This window comes from Cyprinus carpio, chromosome B1 (genome assembly GCF_018340385.1).
Source record: "Cyprinus carpio isolate SPL01 chromosome B1, ASM1834038v1, whole genome shotgun sequence".
NCBI lineage: Eukaryota > Metazoa > Chordata > Actinopteri > Cypriniformes > Cyprinidae > Cyprinus > Cyprinus carpio.
The window spans coordinates 19,072,876-19,092,253 of record NC_056597.1 but is presented as its reverse complement, the minus strand read 5'-3'; the positions used below and the strand labels follow the sequence as shown (position 1 = coordinate 19,092,253).

General features: G+C 36.4%; 1 protein-coding gene and 1 pseudogene across 5 annotated transcripts; both read right to left on the bottom strand.

Moving 5' to 3' along the window:
• Positions 1–346: 346 nt before the first annotated feature.
• Positions 347–5,017, bottom strand: LOC109094859 (annotated as a pseudogene).
• A 201-nt stretch (positions 5,018–5,218) lies between these two features.
• On the bottom strand, positions 5,219–18,627 carry ubn1 (ubinuclein 1). Of its 5 annotated transcripts, XM_042716922.1 has the most exons (19): positions 18,223–18,627; positions 16,893–17,169; positions 16,344–16,445; positions 15,757–15,855; positions 15,545–15,673; positions 15,325–15,413; positions 14,770–15,193; positions 14,618–14,688; positions 14,398–14,527; positions 13,605–13,722; positions 13,364–13,478; positions 13,042–13,185; positions 12,472–12,543; positions 12,273–12,312; positions 11,958–12,150; positions 11,695–11,852; positions 8,746–8,983; positions 8,315–8,413; positions 5,219–6,030 (listed from the first exon to the last, which is right to left on the bottom strand). In XM_042716922.1, the coding sequence occupies exons 2-19, from the start codon at positions 17,097–17,099 to the stop codon at positions 5,978–5,980; spliced, it is 2,481 nt and encodes an 826-aa protein (XP_042572856.1). In that variant the 5' UTR covers positions 17,100–17,169; positions 18,223–18,627; the 3' UTR covers positions 5,219–5,977. The 5 variants fall into 5 exon arrangements, with proteins under 5 accessions (XP_042572856.1, XP_042572852.1, XP_042572853.1 ...); XM_042716918.1 differs by having other exon boundaries at positions 11,695–12,150; XM_042716919.1 differs by having other exon boundaries at positions 11,695–12,150; positions 12,472–12,522; positions 18,223–18,626.
• Between the last annotated feature and the right edge of the window lie 751 nt (positions 18,628–19,378).

The window sequence follows — 19,378 nt, the reverse complement described above, 5'->3', positions numbered from 1 at the left end:
TTTTCAATGCATTACATTTTTCAATTAGTAAAGACTGAATTTTTTTTCAAGATAATTATTCATTCATAAGTGCAGAGTACATTAACGGGTTTGGGGTCAGTTATTATTTTTTTTTAAAGAAATTAATACATTTATTAAAAAAGAATGCATTAAATTGATCAAAAGTGACAGTAAATACATTTATAATGTTACAAAAAGATTTCAAATAAATGCTATTCTTTTGAACTTTCTATCCCTGAAAAAGTTTCATGGTTTCCACACAAAAATATTAGGCAGCACAACTCAAGAAGAAATGTTCCTTGAGCAGCAAATCACCATATTAGAATGATTTCTAAAGGATGATGTGACACTCGAGACTGGAGTGATGCTGAAAATTCAGCTTTGCATCACAGGTATTAGTTACATTTTAAAATATTTGAAATTATTAATTTTTACTGTATCTCCAACCAAATAAATGCAGCCCCTGAGAGCATACGATACTACTATTCGACCCCAAACTTTTGAATGGTAATGTATACCTAAAATGTTCAAATAAAATTTTAGTTTCAAACAAATCAATAAAAGTGCTTTAGTTCTAGCCATGACAGTGAATGATCAGAGTTCCTCTTTCACCGCAGCGTTCTGTTCATTCAGATACTTCTTCCTCCGTTCCTCCTCCTGTGGCATATACACAAGCACAGCATGAGTGTGCGCAATAAATAATTCAATAAAACAATCCATGCCTATTAATGTGAAAAGGAACTATCTTACCTTGGCTTTGTCCGTCTTGGCTTTTTTTCAATCTCCTTTTTAATGAATGTTACTATAGGTTTCAGCTTCCTCTTGCCAGAATATGGCACTAGCTGGTAATCATTTTAGTATAATGACTATAAAATACTACTAATAAGTCATGGATAGTCCTAAACAATACAATATATATCTAATTTATTTAGCACAAAGCTTAACAATAACATGGCTGTCCTAAATATGGATTTACAATCAATATGGAATTTTAAATCTCAAATATGTGAGAACAGTTAGATGTAAGAGACTGCTTACCCTCTCTGAATAAACAGCGGGAAATAATTTGATCGATGAGTATTTTTCTCCAAGATGAAGGTTTACATCGTTGGCCGTAATGTCAATTTTATGTCAATAACAAAACATTAAACAAAATTATAATTCACAAAAATTTCATTTGTATATACAAATATTACATTAATTTCTATTTTAATTTTAATTATGTCAATTTTATTTTAATTAAAATTATTTACATTTTGATTTTAGAAATTTTTGTGTAATTCAAGTTAAATTACAGTGTTAAAATGAAAGTATAAAAAGATATTTTTTTCATTTATCTCTCTATACTCACCTTAGCTTTCTCATCCAGGTAACTCAGACAGAACTCTAAAAGAGTGTGTGCGTCACACTGATCAGACGGCAGCTGGTATTAAACGTTGTCTGATAGATTGACCATACGGACCTGAGGAGCCTCTTCTGACCTCACACAGAAATACTCCATAACACGGCCATTCAGTAGCTCACTCAGATCAATCATCACAGACAGAACCTAACGAGAGAGTTTAATAAAAACAATATCATACAGCATTCCTGTGGATATTTCTATTGTTGACATTAATGTGTACCATCATTTTATTTTATTTTGCAGTACTGGATTTTATGTGGTTTAAGCCAAATGGGCACTGACCTTCCCTCTGAGCTTTCCCACAGTGGTTTTAAAAGCCTGGTATATCTCTTCGAATCCTTCCTCAGTTTTATTAATAAACAGAAAATGATTCAGCACCTCTGAGTTCAGGATCTTAGATGCTGTCTGGAAGGAACCCATAAAGGAAAGAGGTTTGTTTATTTTTATACATCTACTATATGTCATAATGCCTATATATTAAAATATACATAAATAAGGTTACCATGCCATTGTACTCGGTCACAAGCTGATGAACTGAACAAGATCTTTCTTCACTGTGCCACTTTTCATCTCAAACTGCTCGTCAGGTTCAGACTTAAGAAAATCATGTACATGGACGAGAGAGACAATTCATTATGTGCTGTAAAAAGAAGCCAACTTACTGGTTTTTAGTACATTTTAGCAATATGTGGGGGAAGTGAAATTCTTACCTTCCTGATGAGAAGAACAGTATCTCCACTAATCTCATAATTGCTGAAGATCTCATCATGTCCTGTAACTCCAAAGGGCAGGTCAGCAATGTCAGCGGCCGTTTCATAAAACACTTTCACTATGCCTTCCTCAAGATCCTTTAGTGTATAAAGAATGAGGATCATCATTAATACTGGGTAATACAACAATATAAAAGAACATCTTTGTGGTACATGTCCTTCCATTGAACTGATTCTTTCGAATAATTTGATCAGATTTTGCATTTTTCAAGATATTTTAATGCTTTAAAATATTCAGTTAAGCCTGATTCATGAATGATTCCTTTATTGAAATTATTATTTTGCAATATTTTTATCAAATTTGCAAATTGTTTGTTTAGTTATGATGACAAAAGCTTGTTCTCCTGTTTTTGACAAGAATAATTACTGAAAAACGTGATACATAAGATTTCATTAATTGTTGCAACAAATTTATATTGGCACTTTAAAACATCAACAATTATTTAAATGAAAAACCACTGAACTGCAGGTCAAGAAAACATCTTTAGTTATGGCTGAATCATTTTAACTGAAATAATTTAATCAATTTGAACTGCAAACCATTCCACTGTAAGAAAAAAACATTATAAACAACAGTATGTAACTGAAATATATATTTTTTATGACAAAAATAAAACATGATGCCTTACAGGACTTCTGCAAACACTTGAATGAATGCACTGAAAATAACTAAAATGACAGATTCACTAAAATAAATTCCTGAGTTACCTTAAATAATCCCAGCACTACAAACTCATCTTCACCTATAAAAAATGTCCAGCTGTGTGAGATTACTGATGATGTCAGCGCTTGGCCCTTTTCTTCTTTTAAGCCACATTATTATGGAGGCGGAGCTCTTAAGCACTGGGGGTGGAGTCACACAACAAACATTATGGAATACTGATCCTCAAAGGGACTCATCCCTGTATTTGAGTTTGGAAAGGCACAAGGGTCAGTAAATAAGGACAGAAAGTTGTCAGTGCACATATTTCAACATTACCAGGACAGTACACAGGGTTGTTCTTATCTCCAGACAGGAACAGCTGTAGTGATGGTATTATTGTGACGTTAAGGGAGATCTCCTGTGCAAGATCTTTTTCCTTTTTCACATCCACTCCTCCCAGTCTCACATCAGACTCTGCTTCCTTCAGTGCACCGGCTGCTTCTCTAAACTCAAGGATGGCGCCAAGGGACTGTCCAGAAAGAGGCACATCTACAGCAGGTACAAGAAAAAGCTGCAACAGTTTACTCCTTGTTGCAAATAGCTCAGGCAAAACGCATAAATGTACAAAAGGGCCTTTTGTTGTAGTCCCAGACGTGCTGACTCTAATTTGCCTTCCAGTCTTCTTTATGCACTTATGTGTCTTCATTAGTAAGTAAAGAGTCATTCATCAGACACTTTTATCCAAAGCAACAAACAACCCCCCTTAAGTTAAATGATTGGCTCAAAGGCACAATGGTGATAGCTCACGGTTCATTTCTTGTGGCAATCGAACCAGCAACTTTCCAATTACCAGCCTTAAATCCAAGCAGAACACCACACCACCATTATTCAATTCATGTTAAAATCTCTGGGAACCATCGGAGGAATCTTAATAAAGAAAAACAAGCATTACATTTACAAAAAAGTAGCTTACTGTTATACTTCGAGTTGAAGTGTTGATTTGTTGATTGAGCTGGACTTATGACAGGAAAGCCATAAAAGCCCACATGCAAGAAGATATACTTACAGAAATGGAACAATAGCTGGTTGTGCGGTTTAAGAGCTCGTTCGAAATTGCTTTTTGTCAGCACTAGAACGTATTTGTCCTCGAGGATTGCATCAGAATCGCTCTCCACCAGAGCTTCGTGTAAATACACGCACAAGATCAGGCACAACGTAACATACAACTTTATACTGCCTTCAGAAGCTGAAACGGACTCTCTGACCCTTGAGTGTGTGAGAATGTATGAAGCGCTACATTATAAGGCTTGTGTCTATAGGTGATATCAGTGTGTACTTTGGCAACATGTACGTTTACAACCAATACAAAAAGAGATAAAAGTCTAACAGTCTGAGGGTGACGGAGAGCAATACCTTCTCCCTGCAGTAGGCCTACACATGGCAAAGGTGTCACACTAAAGTTTGAACTCCATTAAGACTGTAAATATCAGTGATCTAGACAAATCTGTGAAAAGAGGTCACTGTTCATTAAAAGTCAGTGTTACTGTTAGCTGTATGTCTGATACTGAAATACTGGGTAACATTAAAGTCATTAGGGGGTGACTGATTTCAAGAATCTGTAATGCTTGCTAATGATTTGGTGACCTTGCTGTAGGCCTACGTGTGTTAATGTTCACATCTGAATAAACTGAACAACTAACCACAGAACTTTTACTCATAAATTTATATTCTAAAAATAGCCCAACCATAGTGAATTAAGATAACCCAAGCTAATATTTTACTAAGTTTAAGTATTTCGAACTAAATTTGAAATACTAAAACTTTAGCTCTGCTCAATTTGTCGCAGTGGCCAGATTAACATTTAAATGCTACTTGACTGAAGAAGCTAATATTTCTATGAGTCTTTAGCATATCTGCATATTTAATTAAGGATTCATTTATCAGATTAGATTCTTGGAAATGCATTAAACATCTGCTTCGGTCAGTTGTCTTTAAAGTTTTCATTATAATTTTTCAGGTGTAATTTTTCAACTATTGTATAGTTTCAGAAAGTGTTTTTTTTTTTTTTTTTTTACAGATTTACAGAAGAGCTGTACATGGTAATGTTTAGATATACTGCATCACTTTAAAAGGAATAATATGGTAAAAACAATATACAACTATCAGATCAAATAAAGTTCAGTCAATATCTCACCTCATTTCTTCAGCAGAGGTCACATACTGTGTAGAGGTAATTAAACAACAGCACTTTAACATCAGTTTTGCTGAGCTTTTACCCAACTTTGCATAGACATTAAATGAGGCTTGTCAAGACTGTATTCACTCTCAACATTCATATGTTCAAAAATGTAGAGGAAAAAAAAGAGGGCTACAAAAAAAATCTGACCTCCAACAATACAATAGAATATTTTAGGAAACTTTATTTCCACATTATACCTTCAAATATTTTTTCAATATGTTCAAAAACAAAAGCGAGTGCATGTTCTCTACATATATTGCAGCATTACTCAATAACTCGGCCACTGTACTGAAACAGCCCTGAGATCATTACACTGGCATCATTTTCATCACCCAGTCCAACAACAAAACAAGAAAAAGTGCAGTCTCTAGCTTCGACTATTACAACAGATTCTGAGCTCCTTTAAATTTTCATTGCAAACATGTATTTGGAAAATAACACTGTAGTGTGGAAACCCACACCACCTGGAATTGAATATCATTTGTTTCATTTCATAAATAAATTATGTGGATTGTGGATCTTCACTGGTAGATCACCTCTGAGAGAGAGAAGGTATATGAATACAGAAGGATTTACTCAAGTATCCGCCTTAGAAGTTGAAAGTAAGGGTGAACATCACTGCACTGAGGTCACATGGCTGGTCATATCATTCAAATTATAATCAATACTGTGAAAAACAAAAGACTTGCATTATAGTCCTTACGTCCATTCTCAATAAGTGCGTTTTTTTCTCCAAAACAAACATTCGTTTTGAAAGAGATTTGATTCTAAAATATACAAACGAAATGTCTCATAATCTGCTCTTTTAAATTAGAATTCAAACTCATGTTCAGTTCTATCAGCCCCATCTTTATAATCTTACAAAAAGTAGCAAATTTTGCTTTAGGTAACAGCCATCTTTCATTTCATTCTAATGGCCATTAATGTAGTTTTCTCCGAGCGTTTAGACCATCTGTGTGGATCTGGCTTCCATCTGTCATAAAAACAAAATGTTATTTTATCTCTCAAAATAACACTGATGTGATTGTTCAATGTAATGCTGGCTTAATTTAACCAATCAACATGAAACGACACACATGACCCATTTTACTTTTATAATTCAAAATTCCTTCATATGATTTCATAATTTAAAATATGGCAGGGCTTAAATTAATTCAATGAATTTATCAATTTGGAAAATGAATAAGGCACAGTAAAACCAGGAACATGTATTAAAATATGCAAACGTATTACAAGTAAATGGAGTCCATCTGGATTTCATGTTGATTTTAAAACACTACAAAACTAGAACAATGACATCATACAGTCTAGTTTATCATGTAAAAAAAAAAAAAAAAAAATAAAATGAAATGAATGGTTTATTTAACCAAATCGTGTCTCTTTGTATTTCTCAACTATAACATTACAGTGCTCTCCACTAATATTGTCCCCTTGATAAATATAAGCAAAGGCGGCTGTGAAAATTTGCATTGTCCTTTTGATCTTTCATTCAAAAAATTCACAAAATTCGAACCTATCATTGAAGTAAAATAACTGATCATCTGGACCATAGAGCACCATCATGGAGCTGTGAATCTGAAGGATCTGGAGAGATGCTGGATGAAGGAATGGTCTCTGATCTCTTATCAGGTGTTCTCCAAACTCTTCAGGCATTATAGGAGAAAACTCAGAGCTGTTATCTTTGGGAAAATTGGGTGCAAATAATTGTGGCCAACATGCATTGGAGAAAAGCATTTATTTCATCATAAGATTTTTTACCCACTTTCAATTGTTTTACTTCAATGGAAGTTAAGAATTTTTGAGAATTTTTTGAATGAATGATTAGAAAGATCAACGATGCAGATTTATTTTCACAGCCACCTTTACTCATATTTACCAAGGGTGCCAATTAGACTTGTGCCGGTATTCGGTAATGCGCTATATCGCGGTGATGAATATGCACGATATTGTTATCGTGGGCTCTTCTAAATACCGTGAATAATTATATATTACAAATTATTCAGAATTTGGAATGCATTTTAAGAATATTTTTCCCATCAACTGCTCAAAATGCACAACACCGCTGTATGCTGCTTGAAAGAAGCATGCGCTCTGATGTAAACAAGCACGCAAGAGAAGCACATGGAGGAACACGTGAGAGACGCGCTGAATGAAAGCACATTCACTCTCTGACAGCAGATGGCGCTAAATCGCAGCCCTTACCCTGTAAACCCCATAAATAAAGCAGCTGCTACTTTCTAAACCATTTTTAAATAATTGTAAATAGCCATTCAGATTTGTGGATTTGCTATGGTGTTCATCACTGAGCCAAATACTTTAATATTTAGACTTAATTGGCTATTTATTTTCAAACTTTTTTTTTTAATTTAATCTGGACTACAACATGCCCTAGATATTGTTTGAAAGTGTTTTGATTCTTTATTGTTCATTCACACTTTACATTAGGGCTTCTTTAGTTAACACACTGCCAATGAAAAATTCTTCTGAACATTCATTAATCTTAGGTATTCCAATATTTAATAACACATTGTTAAAATTGAAAGTTGCAACTGTGCTATTTAATGAGCTAACATTAACTAAGACTTGTATTTTTTAACAAAGATTAATAACTTCTATAGCAAATGTAGCTATTGCTCATTGTTTAGCTGTGCATTTATTGAATGAGCACTATGCGATGTCCGAACTGATTACACTATATTTTATGTATTGCACTATATTTTATGTAAAATCATTTTCTATTTTTAAATTCTTTTTAAGTCAAGTTTTAAATCATTTTCAAAGTTCTTAAACCGCTTGTTAATACCGTATGCCGTGACAAAACCATTATCAATTAATCGCAACAGGAAAATTTGATACCGGCATATCCCTAGTGCCAATATTAGTGGAGGGAACTGTATATGAAACACTGAGATGATCAGCTAAACTAAAACTCAGACTCATGCATTACTGGTCACACTTCAAATAAAGTTAAAAAGATAAACTCAAAACAGTCAGCTAAAGAAAAAAAAGATACATAAAGCAAGCAAACATCAAAACAAGAGCTGCACAATATTGGAAAAACTGACAATTTTTTTTTTTTTTTTGGAAAAACTTGAAAAATGTATTAAGATTGTTATAAATAAAATATTAAAATGAGAAATTTTGTTATAATATATTTTTCTAATAATATATTTTGCAGCCCTTATTAAGATGAACACAAACAATGTGAGGGTGTTTCAACTGTCCCTATGGGCTTTCCCAAAGGTGTGTAAAGTTACCTAAACCAAAGAGCCATGGTGTTAAAGAATGAAGAGGAGCAGGAGAAGAAACAGGGACAGACAGAAGATGAAGCGTGCTAGAGCACAGCATGGAGTTACCTGAAATAGGAAAGAGAGGATGAGGAAGAAGAAAACACCAGGATGACAAATGTAACATTACAGCGATGGAGCAAAGTGCTTTAAACATCACACAAGAGTTGTGCTTCAGCTCAAGAATACAAAATCTTTGGTGTATATGAGACAGATTATGAATTTATTAAGCCCCTGTATGTAGTTAAAGGTGAAGTGTGTCATTTTGAAATGCTAGAATAGTTTCAGAATCAATTGTTTTGTGCAGTAATTGAAGCATAAATAACACACTCTACCTTTAAACAAACGGAGATTATGCTTACCAAGTTCCATGGTTATTTTCAGGATCAATATCTGCTCACCGTGTGCGAGACCATGCTGGAAAGTTCCAGTTGCTTGGCCAGGAAAAACAGCTCCATTACAGGCCTGAGGCTGTCCAGGGAGTTTGGTGCCAGGGCTGAGCCCAGGGAAAGGGAGAGCATGCAGGGGGGCAAAGCTCGGTAAAACACCTGGCTGTACTGTGGTGGGGTAGGAGGATGGAAGGAGAGATAGAGAAGGAGTGGGAAGCGCTGGGTTTCCACAGGAGATCTCACCAGCTGCCTGAAATACAAGCAAAGAAAAATATAAGTAATATTCAGTTCAACTATAAAGTAAATCTTTAAAAACTAATCCTTTCCCTCTTAGGCCCATAAGTAATTGATTAACTTTTTGTTATTTATAATAATATATGCATTAAACTGAACAAAACTGACAGTAAACATTTCAAATTTGTTACATAAGATTTTCAATAAATTTTGTTATTTTAAACTTTCTATTTATTACAAAGAATGTTTTAAAAAATGAAAGACAAAAAAATTAAGCAGCACTGTTTTCAACATTGATAAGTAATGTTCCATTAGCAACAAATCAGCATATTAGATTTCTGAAGAACTGTGACAACGAAGACTGAGTAATGATGCAGAAAATAGCACTTTAAGATACAGAAGATATATTAAAATAGTATTAGTATTTTTTGTAATTATATATATATTAATATTAGTGCTGTTAACAATCGTGATTAATTGCATCCAAAATAACAGTTTGTTTACATAATGCGTGTATTGTGTAATGTGTATATTTATTTATTATGTACAGTCGTGGCCAAAAGTTTTGAGAATTACATAAATATTGGAAATTGGAAAAGTTGCTGCTTAAGTTTTTATAATAGCAATTTGCATATACTCCAGAATGTTATGAAGAGCGATCAGATGAATTGCATAGTCCTTCTTTGCCATGAAAATTAACTTAATCCCAAAAAAAACCTTTCCACTGCATTTCATTGCTGTCATTAAAGGACCTGCTGAGATCATTTCAGTAATCATCTTGTTAACTCAGGTGAGAATGTTGACGAGCACAAGGCTGGAGATCATTATGTCAGGCTGATTGGGTTAGAATGGCAGACTTGACATGTTAAAAGGAGGGTGATGCTTGAAATCATTGTTCTTCCATTGTTAACCATGGTGACCTGCAAAAAAACGCGTGCAGCCATCATTGCGTTGCATAAAAATGGCTTCACAGGCAAGGATATTGTGGCTACTAAGATTGCACCTAAATCAACAATTTATAGGTTCATCAAGAACTTCAAGGAAAGAGGTTCAATTCTTGTAAAGAAGGCTTCAGGGTGTCCAAGAAAGTCCAGCAAGCGCCAGGATCGTCTCCTAAAGAGGATTCAGCTGCGGGATCGGAGTGCCACCAGTGCAGAGCTTGCTCAGGAATGGCAGCAGGCAGGTGTGAGTGCATCTGCACGCACAGTGAGGCGAAGACATTTGGAAGATGGCCTGGTGTCAAGAAGGGCAGCAAAGAAGCCACTTCTCTCCAAAAAAAAACATCAGGGACAGATTGATCTTCTGCAGAAAGTATAGTGAATGGACTGCTAAGGACTGGGGCAAAGTCATATTCTCAGATGAAGCCCCTTTTCGATTGTTTGGGGCATCTGGAAAAAGGCTTGTCCGGAGAAGAAAAGGTGAGCGCTACCATCAGTCCTGTGTCATGCCAACAGTAAAGCATCCTGACACCATTCATGTGTGGGGTTGCTTTTCATCCAAGGGAGTGGGCTCACTCACAATTCTGCCCAAAAAACACAGCCATGAATAAAGAATGGTACCAAAACACCCTCCAACAGCAACTTCTTCCAACAACCCAACAACAGTTTGGTGAAGAACAATGCATTTTCCAGCACGATGGAGCACCGTGCCATAAGGCAAAAGTGATAACTAAGTGGCTCGGGGAGCAGAATGTTGAAATTTTGGGTCCATGGCCTGGAAACTCCCCAGATCTTAATCCCATTGAGAACTTGTGGTCAATCCTCAAGAGGCGGGTTGAAAAACAAAAACCCACTAATTCTGACAAACTCCAAGAAGTTATTATTAAAGAATGGGTTGCTATCAGTCAGGATTTGGCCCAGAAGTTGATTGAGAGCATGCCCAGTCGAATTGCAGAGGTCCTGAAAAAGAAGGGCCAACACTGCAAATACTGACTCTTTGCATAAATGTCATGTAATTGTCGATAAAAGCCTTTGAAGTATGAAGTGCTTGTAATTATATTTCAGTACATCACAGAAACAACTGAAACAAAGATCTAAAAGCAGTTTAGCAGCAAACTTTTTGAAAACTAATATTTATGTAATTCTCAAAACTTTTGGCCACGACTGTATATATAAATACACACACATACAGCATATATTTTAAAAATATTACATTTAAGTATTTATATTTATATTATTGAAAGTATTTACATGTATATATTTATATTCATATAATTTATATCATATATAAATACATTTAATATATAAACATAACATTTTTCTTAAATGTATACATGCATGTGTGTGTATTTATATAAACATAATAAATATATAAAGTACACACACATTATGTAAACAAAAACTTTTATTTTGTATGCGATTAATCGTTTGACAGCACTAACATTTATATAGTGTTCCTGTGGCTCAGTGGTAGAGCATTTGCGTTAGCAGCACAAAAGGTTGTGGGTTTGATTCCCAGGGAACACGTTAGGTAAAAATAAAAATGTTAGCCTGAATACACTGTAAGTTGCTTTGGATAAAAGCGTCTGCTAAATGCATAAATGTAAAATATAATTATTATCATTATTATTACAAAGTTGCATTACAACTAAAAAAGATAATATCCCATATTGGACATATTTAGATGAAATATTTAGGAAGGATTTTTATGCTACCACAAATGATATGATCTACATCTAGGAAGCAACCAATGTGTGTCTTTTTTGCGTTTTTCTTTTAAATGACTTACTGCTGCCATAGAAACCGGTGTGTCACCCACTGAGGTTGTAGTGAGCAGCCTGGCCACTCCCTGCACCACGGATGGACAGTCACCCTCAGCACCATCTGGCGGCGCCACCAGCGTCAGTTTGGGAGTCGCCCTCTGTCCAGTCTGGAGCCGCTTTGAATCTGAATCCATAACAGACCTGGTCCACATCATCTGGACTGACCCAGCTCCCTCTGCCGTCACTGGACTTCTCTGAGTGCTGGTATGATGGTTCTCAATTTTGTTACCTTCCTTGTGGTCCTGATTAGATGGATGGGTGGAGAAGGTGTCAGATGCTTGCGTGTTTGATGGCGTTTTGGCAGTGGTGCTCAGCGTGGCTTCAGGTTGCATGCTCACAGGTACACTCAGGCGTTTGCGTTTCAGTGCTGGTGGGCCCTGAATTTCTGGGTTATTCTTACTGTCCTCAGGGGCGGCGCTGACCTGTGCATTCAACATTTGAATGAGCAAGGTTTAGGATCAGACTTCCACCTATATTTTCCTAAAGAATGCAACATGCAAGAGTGTACTCCAATGCTGGGGTTTGCAGTTTGTTTCTGATGTACCTTTTTTAGTTTTGTTGTACCTACTGGCTTCTTCCTTGCCCTGTAAAATCAAGAAAAAGGGGAATTAAACTTTTGTTAAGTTTACACGTTAATTTGTCACTTCTGATAACAGTTAGAAATAATTATGAATAATGTTCCTCAGAAGGGTTGGATAAATACAGTATCTAGGAAATGTGTAGTAGTGTAGAATCATACTTACACAACACCAGTGATGTGGCCATGTGCTTTTCGGGTTTCTATAAGCAGAATCCTATTAAGAACAGGACAGAAACTTATAAAATTATTAATAACGATTAACCCCCAAGCAAGGTTTCATGCCTATTAAGGCCTGAACACTGATGGTTGAGTTTTTTTTTTTTGCTTATCTGAAAAGCAAACAATCTGATTTTTAATGCAGTTTTTAATACTTTAAATTGATCAAAAGTGACAGTAAATACAGTAGACAAATGCTGTTCATTGGAACTTTCTATTCACAGAATCCTGAAAAAATGTATGATGGTTTCCACCAAAATATTAGGCAGCACAACTGTTTTTAACATTAATTATAATAAGAATTCTTGAGCAGCAAATCAGCATATGAGAATGATTTCTGAAGGATCATGTGACACTGAAGATGCTGAAAACTCAGCTTTCAGTGTTTACGAGCAACAGACAAGTTTATTGTGAATTACTTGTCTCTTGTAAATGTAAATGATGAACAACTTAACTTGGCCCTAGAGAGTTTACTTATGTCCAAAATTTCAAAGTTTTAATAATTTGCTTTGTATACCTGGATTGCATCCATCCTTTAGGCCAAAGTGGTTTAACATCAGCCTCTAGGAACGCTTTCAGATACTCTTCCAAACTAGAGCATGTGGGCGACTCCGAATCATAAATAATCATCTTCAAATTGACAATCTCAAAGAGCAACTCCCTGTAAAAGTTCATACAGTGATATTTGTTTATACTGATGACCAGTGCTTACATAATTGAATAATACTTCATTTTATTACAAGTTCTGGTATTCATTAAATTCGATGTTTATGTAATGAGAATGTACAGCATTTACTAGAAGCAATCAAGAGAGCTTTAATAATCGTGTGCACACACACCTGATCTCTTCATTCCATCTGAACCTCTTGCGAGGCCCAAACACTCGTTTTCCACCCCTCTCCTCTTCTTCTTCATCAGAGCCATCAATCCCTCTCTCTTTCTCAGCCTCGAGTTAAAACACAAAAAGAACATACAAATCAAACCGAAGTTGCATTCTAATAGAAAACCGCAAACCAATTAAAAAGTCAGTAAAAATACAGTGATACAGTGAAAGTGATTATTTAAAAATGACTGATTACTTGGCAGCTCTGGCTTCAGAGTGAGCTTGGCAGTGATTCTGGAAACGGGTGATCTGTTCTGGCATGGACCTGGCAACCGCATTCCCCAGCTTCTTCAGCAGCTCCCGCAGCTGTTCATCCTGATAACACACATAACCAGCACATTAAGCTTACAGAGACATTCAACTTTAGTTCAGTTACACACACACTTAAATTTTTAATATTGAATAAAAAAAATATTGAAAGTCTCTTATGGTCACCAAGGCTATATTTAATCAAAAATACAGACAGACAGTACAATATTGAAATAACATTACAATTTAAAATAAGCTGTTTTTCAGCATCCTTACTCCAGTTATCAGTGTAACATGATCCTTCAGAATTCTAATATGCTGATTTGCTGCTTGAGAAACATTTCTTATTATTATCGATGTTGAAAACAGCTTAATATTTTTGTAGAAATGTGACAGTTTTTTCTGGATTCTCTGATGAATAGAAAGTTCAAGAGAACATCATTTATATGAAATAGAAATGTCTTGTATTTTTTTGTACTTTTGTACTGTGACTTCACTTTTCAATTCAGTGCATCCTTGCTAACTAAAAGTATTAATTTCTTTCAAAAAGTTATTGACCTCAAACCTTTAAACAAATCTATTATAAAATTGTAATTAATTTTGATTGATTATGATCAAAGTTAAAGATTTTGGATTAAACTGCACTGATGAATCATGTAAAATAAGACCAGGAACAAGAAAGTAAGTACAGTCATATCAGTATGCTGAAGGGTCATGCAGTTTTTTTTTAAGTTCACAGACCTGCTGTAGACTGTGGAGTTTTTTGGCTCTTTTAACCAGAGTGCCTTTGCTGCAGGACAGCTGTGATGCCAAGTATGAGAAGATTCTGGAGCGCACTTTCCCACCAAGCTGTTTAGAGTGCACCTCCACACTGAATATACAAAGAGAAAGAATCAATATAAGATACAAAGTATACTTTGCAAAATGTTACCCGTTATATAATAAATGTAATGTAACTTACTCTAGTAGAACACTGTTGAGTTCTGAAGACAATATCTCCAGTTTGTTTTGTCCTTCAATTTTCTTAACAGCCTAAAAAACAACATAAGTAATGCATGAGAATAAGTTGCATATTCCTGCAAACTACTCAAACGTTGTAAGAGCAAATAATACCTGGGAAAGTTCCTTCATTTGTTGCTCTAATGTAGGTGGCAGACCATCAGGAAGTAATGTAGTGGGTTTCTCAGTGATGGACACTAGCAGAGCCTCTCCGTTATCTTCCAGGCTTGGAGAGCAGATGTTCTGCGGCTCCCCTAAGAGTCTGTCTAAGTCAAAGTCTTGCTCTGCTGCTTTGACCGCCTGAAGGAGGTCATCTGCACTGGCAGAACCAATGAGTGTGAGAAGAGGGTCAGCTGACATGGGCGGTTCTTGAACCTCAGCTTGCACGGTGTCATTGAGAGCATGTGAATCTCTCTCTCTAGCGCTGAACATCTGCAGCTGCTGAAGCTTTTCCTTGTGGAACTTCTTCAGCATCTTATCGATACTTAGCGGCTTCTTGTTTTTCTTCTTCTTTGCAGATGATTTGTCTGGCGGGGTGCTGAGAAGAAGGAAAAAGCAAACAATTAGGGCATTTATGAAAGAATCAATGAAAACTATGATTATTTCTAAAGGATGATGTTGTGAAAAATTAAGAGTAGTAAACATTGTAATCTATCCAGCAGCAAAAACCTTTTTCTGGCTTCCTCCCTAGTGAGCATGTCTTCCTCTTTCTTTTTCTTCCCAATCTTCTTGTCTTTTCCTTGCTTAAGCTTTCGTTTCTGAGAAAGGAATCAGAGCAAATAAGATATAATAATGTATGGTGTCTTAAACAATCTTTTGCATGCAGCTGAAAAAAAACTGTACACCACAAACTGGCACTGCCATTTTTGCAAGAAAGGACACGGCACACCTTAGGTTTAAAACCACTGTCCTCAAAATCATTCTCGTTCTCAGAGGCTGGCCGGAACTGCAGAGTTCCAGAGTTGATGTAGAAGCCTCCGTATCTGGTGGTGAGACAAGCTGGGACAAGCTCATCATACTGCGGCATGCAGAGAAAAAGAAGACTTGAGTAAAACATTCATAATTTGATATAGGTGGTGTTATCATCTGGCCTGAACTTACAGCCTCAGAGTTGTCAATGAATGAATCAGATTCATCGTAACCAAAGCCCATATCCACCAGATCCTGTAACCTGTCTGTTTTCCTTTTGCCAGCTCCACCCTAAACAAGAAAATGGTGGATATTAGTGAATAGCTTTAACCAGAAATCACTAAATTTTTACATATATGCTTAATATATGCATGTATGGGGAAGTCGTGGCCTAAGGTTTGGAGAGATTGACTCCTAACCCTATGGTTGTGGGTTCGAGTCTCGGGCCGGCAATACCACGACTGAGGTGTCCTTGAGAGAGGCACTGTACCCCCAACTGCTCCCCAGGCACCGCAGCATAAATGGATACCCACTGCTCCGGGTGTGTGCTCACGGTGTGTGTGTTCACTGCTGTGTGTGCGCACTTTGGATGGGTTAAATGCAGAGCACAAATTCTAAGTATGGGTCACCATACTTGGCTGTATGTCACGTCACTTTTGTGTTTTTTAATTGCTATGTGTGTGTGAACTTTTGATGTGACCTTTGAAATGTACTTTGCACTCTCCACAGCACTAACATGATCAAGCTAGAAATATAAGCTTGTTAGAATTCATACGCACGTATTTTGTGTCAAACTTTTTTGCAAGCGCCTCCAGCTCATCTCGCTCATTGTCCTCCACCAACTCATCTAATGTTTGTGGTTCCTTTTTCTCAGTGGTTTCCAAAATGAGAAAACAAGACACCAGAACTGGTTTAATCCTCAAGGACTTGACTAAAAACTTGAAAAAGCAATTAAAACCAGTTTAATTGATTACTGGTAAAATACACATATCAGCTGCTGAATTCACAGTTAGATAACGATATATAGGCCTACATGTTAAAAACTTAATTTAAACAACAAGGTAGATGCTTACTTTGACACCACTGTTAACACTTCTGGAAAAAGCAATTTTCCATGTAAGTATTAGACTTGTGACTATTTCCCCACGAAATTCAAAAATGTTTTCATTGAAAATTGTTAAATACAAACTCAGAGCATTTATATTTTTCAGTACTTCTGTTCTTGCATACTCGCAAACAGTTTTGAAATGTTGCTTATATTGACTTAAAATCATGATTAACACAGCAAGTGAAATTCAGAAAATACATCAGTGTCAATGCTTGTTTACTTTTGCGCTGATCAAATCCGGGTAGCTAAACTCCGGGCAGCGTTGTTCATCCGACTCGAAGAGTTTTAATTCCACTCTTGTTGCAGGATGCGGAGGTGGTGGCGATCCAGGTAAGCCCTGTTTGACAGGCTGGTCACTGGCGTTGGGAAGAGGAAAGCATGCATTGCTTGAGAGTGCGGTGAGATGAATTCTTCTTGGAGCGGCCATTGCTCAGACCGACAGCAACACTCCACGATTCTTCCCGAACAGGTGCGCGTTTGACTGATTAATTATGAACCTGTGAAGCCAATTGAAATAAGTGTTAGTCTTCAAAGGTACGTGAGCGCACGCAGCGTTTATCCCATGCTTCTGGAGGCCTGCACTTGACAATTTGCACGTTTCAACTGACAAAACCTTTTCAGGTCTGGAGTAACGATGAAGGGAAGTATATAACGTTTTGGTTGCTGTTATTTTTGTAGAGTAGGCTATTTTTCTTTTTTAGGTGACGAAAAACATCAATAACGTGTTTTGAAAACGAAACTTGACCAAATGTACCTTGGTTTTTTAAATGATTCAAAAGCATAGTTTAAATACAAAAATAAACAACCACTTTACACTACATTTGTCGGGCTTTTTTTTTCCTTTTTGATCATATTTGCCAACATCAACTACCAAAAAAGTAACATACGCAAATTGTTTAAAACTGAAGAAAGCATTTTTTTTAACCTCACGAGAAACTATCAACAGCTTTTACAAATTAAATCGCATATGAAAGTAGGCTAGATGTTAGCACACAATGGTACAAAGTCTTAAAACGGCGCTCATATTACTAATATGTTTTTTGGTAAGTATACCTTACGAAAATTAACCATGGTTTTATTTTAGTAAAGTGTAGTAACCATGTTTTTTGGCGTATTGATTGCCCTTTTATAACCTCAGTTTTACTACAAATAAAGTTACCGTGGTTAAACTAGTGTAGCAAAACCATGGTTAATTTGTGGTTACCATGGTTTAACTATAGTAACCATGTTTTTTGGGGGTTTAATTTGTAGTCAAACCTATACTATATAATACCAGATTAAAAGTGATAGTGAGGTTTTTTAAAACGTCACGTTACGCCATGACGCAACTGCGGCGTAGGGTGGAAATATTTGTATCTGTCATATTGACTATGTACGATAAAAACCTTAGCACAAAATATTTATGACTTAATACAATTTAGAGCGTTTAAGCTTGCTGGGGCACTAACGGTTAGCTATATCTGTGTGCTTTACAAAATGTCTTCTAGAACCGGTTTGGGAAACTACTGATGAACACTGCATCTGTAGAAAAAGCTAGAAATAAAACATACCACGGATGTTTATCCATGTCATGTAATGGTGAATCGTTGATATGCTGTCTTGTATGGCATGTTCTGATGAAGTCTCCACATCTAGTCTCCTCGAAAGCGTTCGTTTCATTCTATCTCCGCGGCCCTCGGTGAATCGCGCAGCCGTTCTCACGCCGATAGCCGAATATTCTCCATAAAGCATTCGCTCGAGTTATCATGGCACTTGTCGTTCTCAGATGCAAAGCGCAAATAGGAGACAGTGGGTTTGTATCTCCAATATGGATTAGTCGATGGTTCACCTTGGCGAGCACAAGCCTTTGTATTCGATGTAGTATTGACGATCAATTCTATTAGTAGCGATACATTTTTACTAGAGAAATTTCATCACTGATATGGACACCCACAACTATTTCCAAAATCACTGTTCACTGCTCTCATTGGACGGACCACTGCCTAGTCAGTTTAGTCGTCATCAACCTGCGCCTGAATTTTCATTAGGAAAGGAAGATTATTGTACTGTACTGTTGTCTCACGTTTTTACTGTTAAACTGATGTATACTAACAGGTGAGGTTGGAGAACAGTAGCTTACTAATAGACTGTTACTGCCGAGTTTATGAAATCCTCCTTTTCTCATTTGCCATATCTCCATTATAAATCTCGTATCCAACACGGCATCGTGTAATGCTCTTAACCTAACAGCCTAATTGTACGCTACTTGGATTTATACAATGTCCGCAGTGCTTTCGTGCTAAAGCAACACAGTGGCGCTGTCCATGGTACTGAATGGATACCGTCAGTTTATGTAGGCCATTGAAGTTAAAGGGTTCATATGATGCGATTTCAAATTTTCCTTTCTCTTTGGGGTGTTGCAAGCTCTTGGTGAATAAAGATCTGTGAAGTTGCAAAGACTAAAGTCTCAAATCCAAAGAGATATTCTTTATAAAAGTTAACACTCGTCCAGGCCCCCCGAAATGGCTTGTTCTATCACGCCCCCATATATCTACGTCACTATGTGGGAAGATTTGCATAACGCCACCCAGATGTTCACGCAAAGAAAGAAGGTGTACCTTTTATTCTATTTGTAGTATTGTTGTTGCTGCTGCCGCCATGTCGTATACACGCTGTGTGTTTCACTGTGAAAGCGAAACTACTTTGTTTGGCCTTCCACAAGAGGAT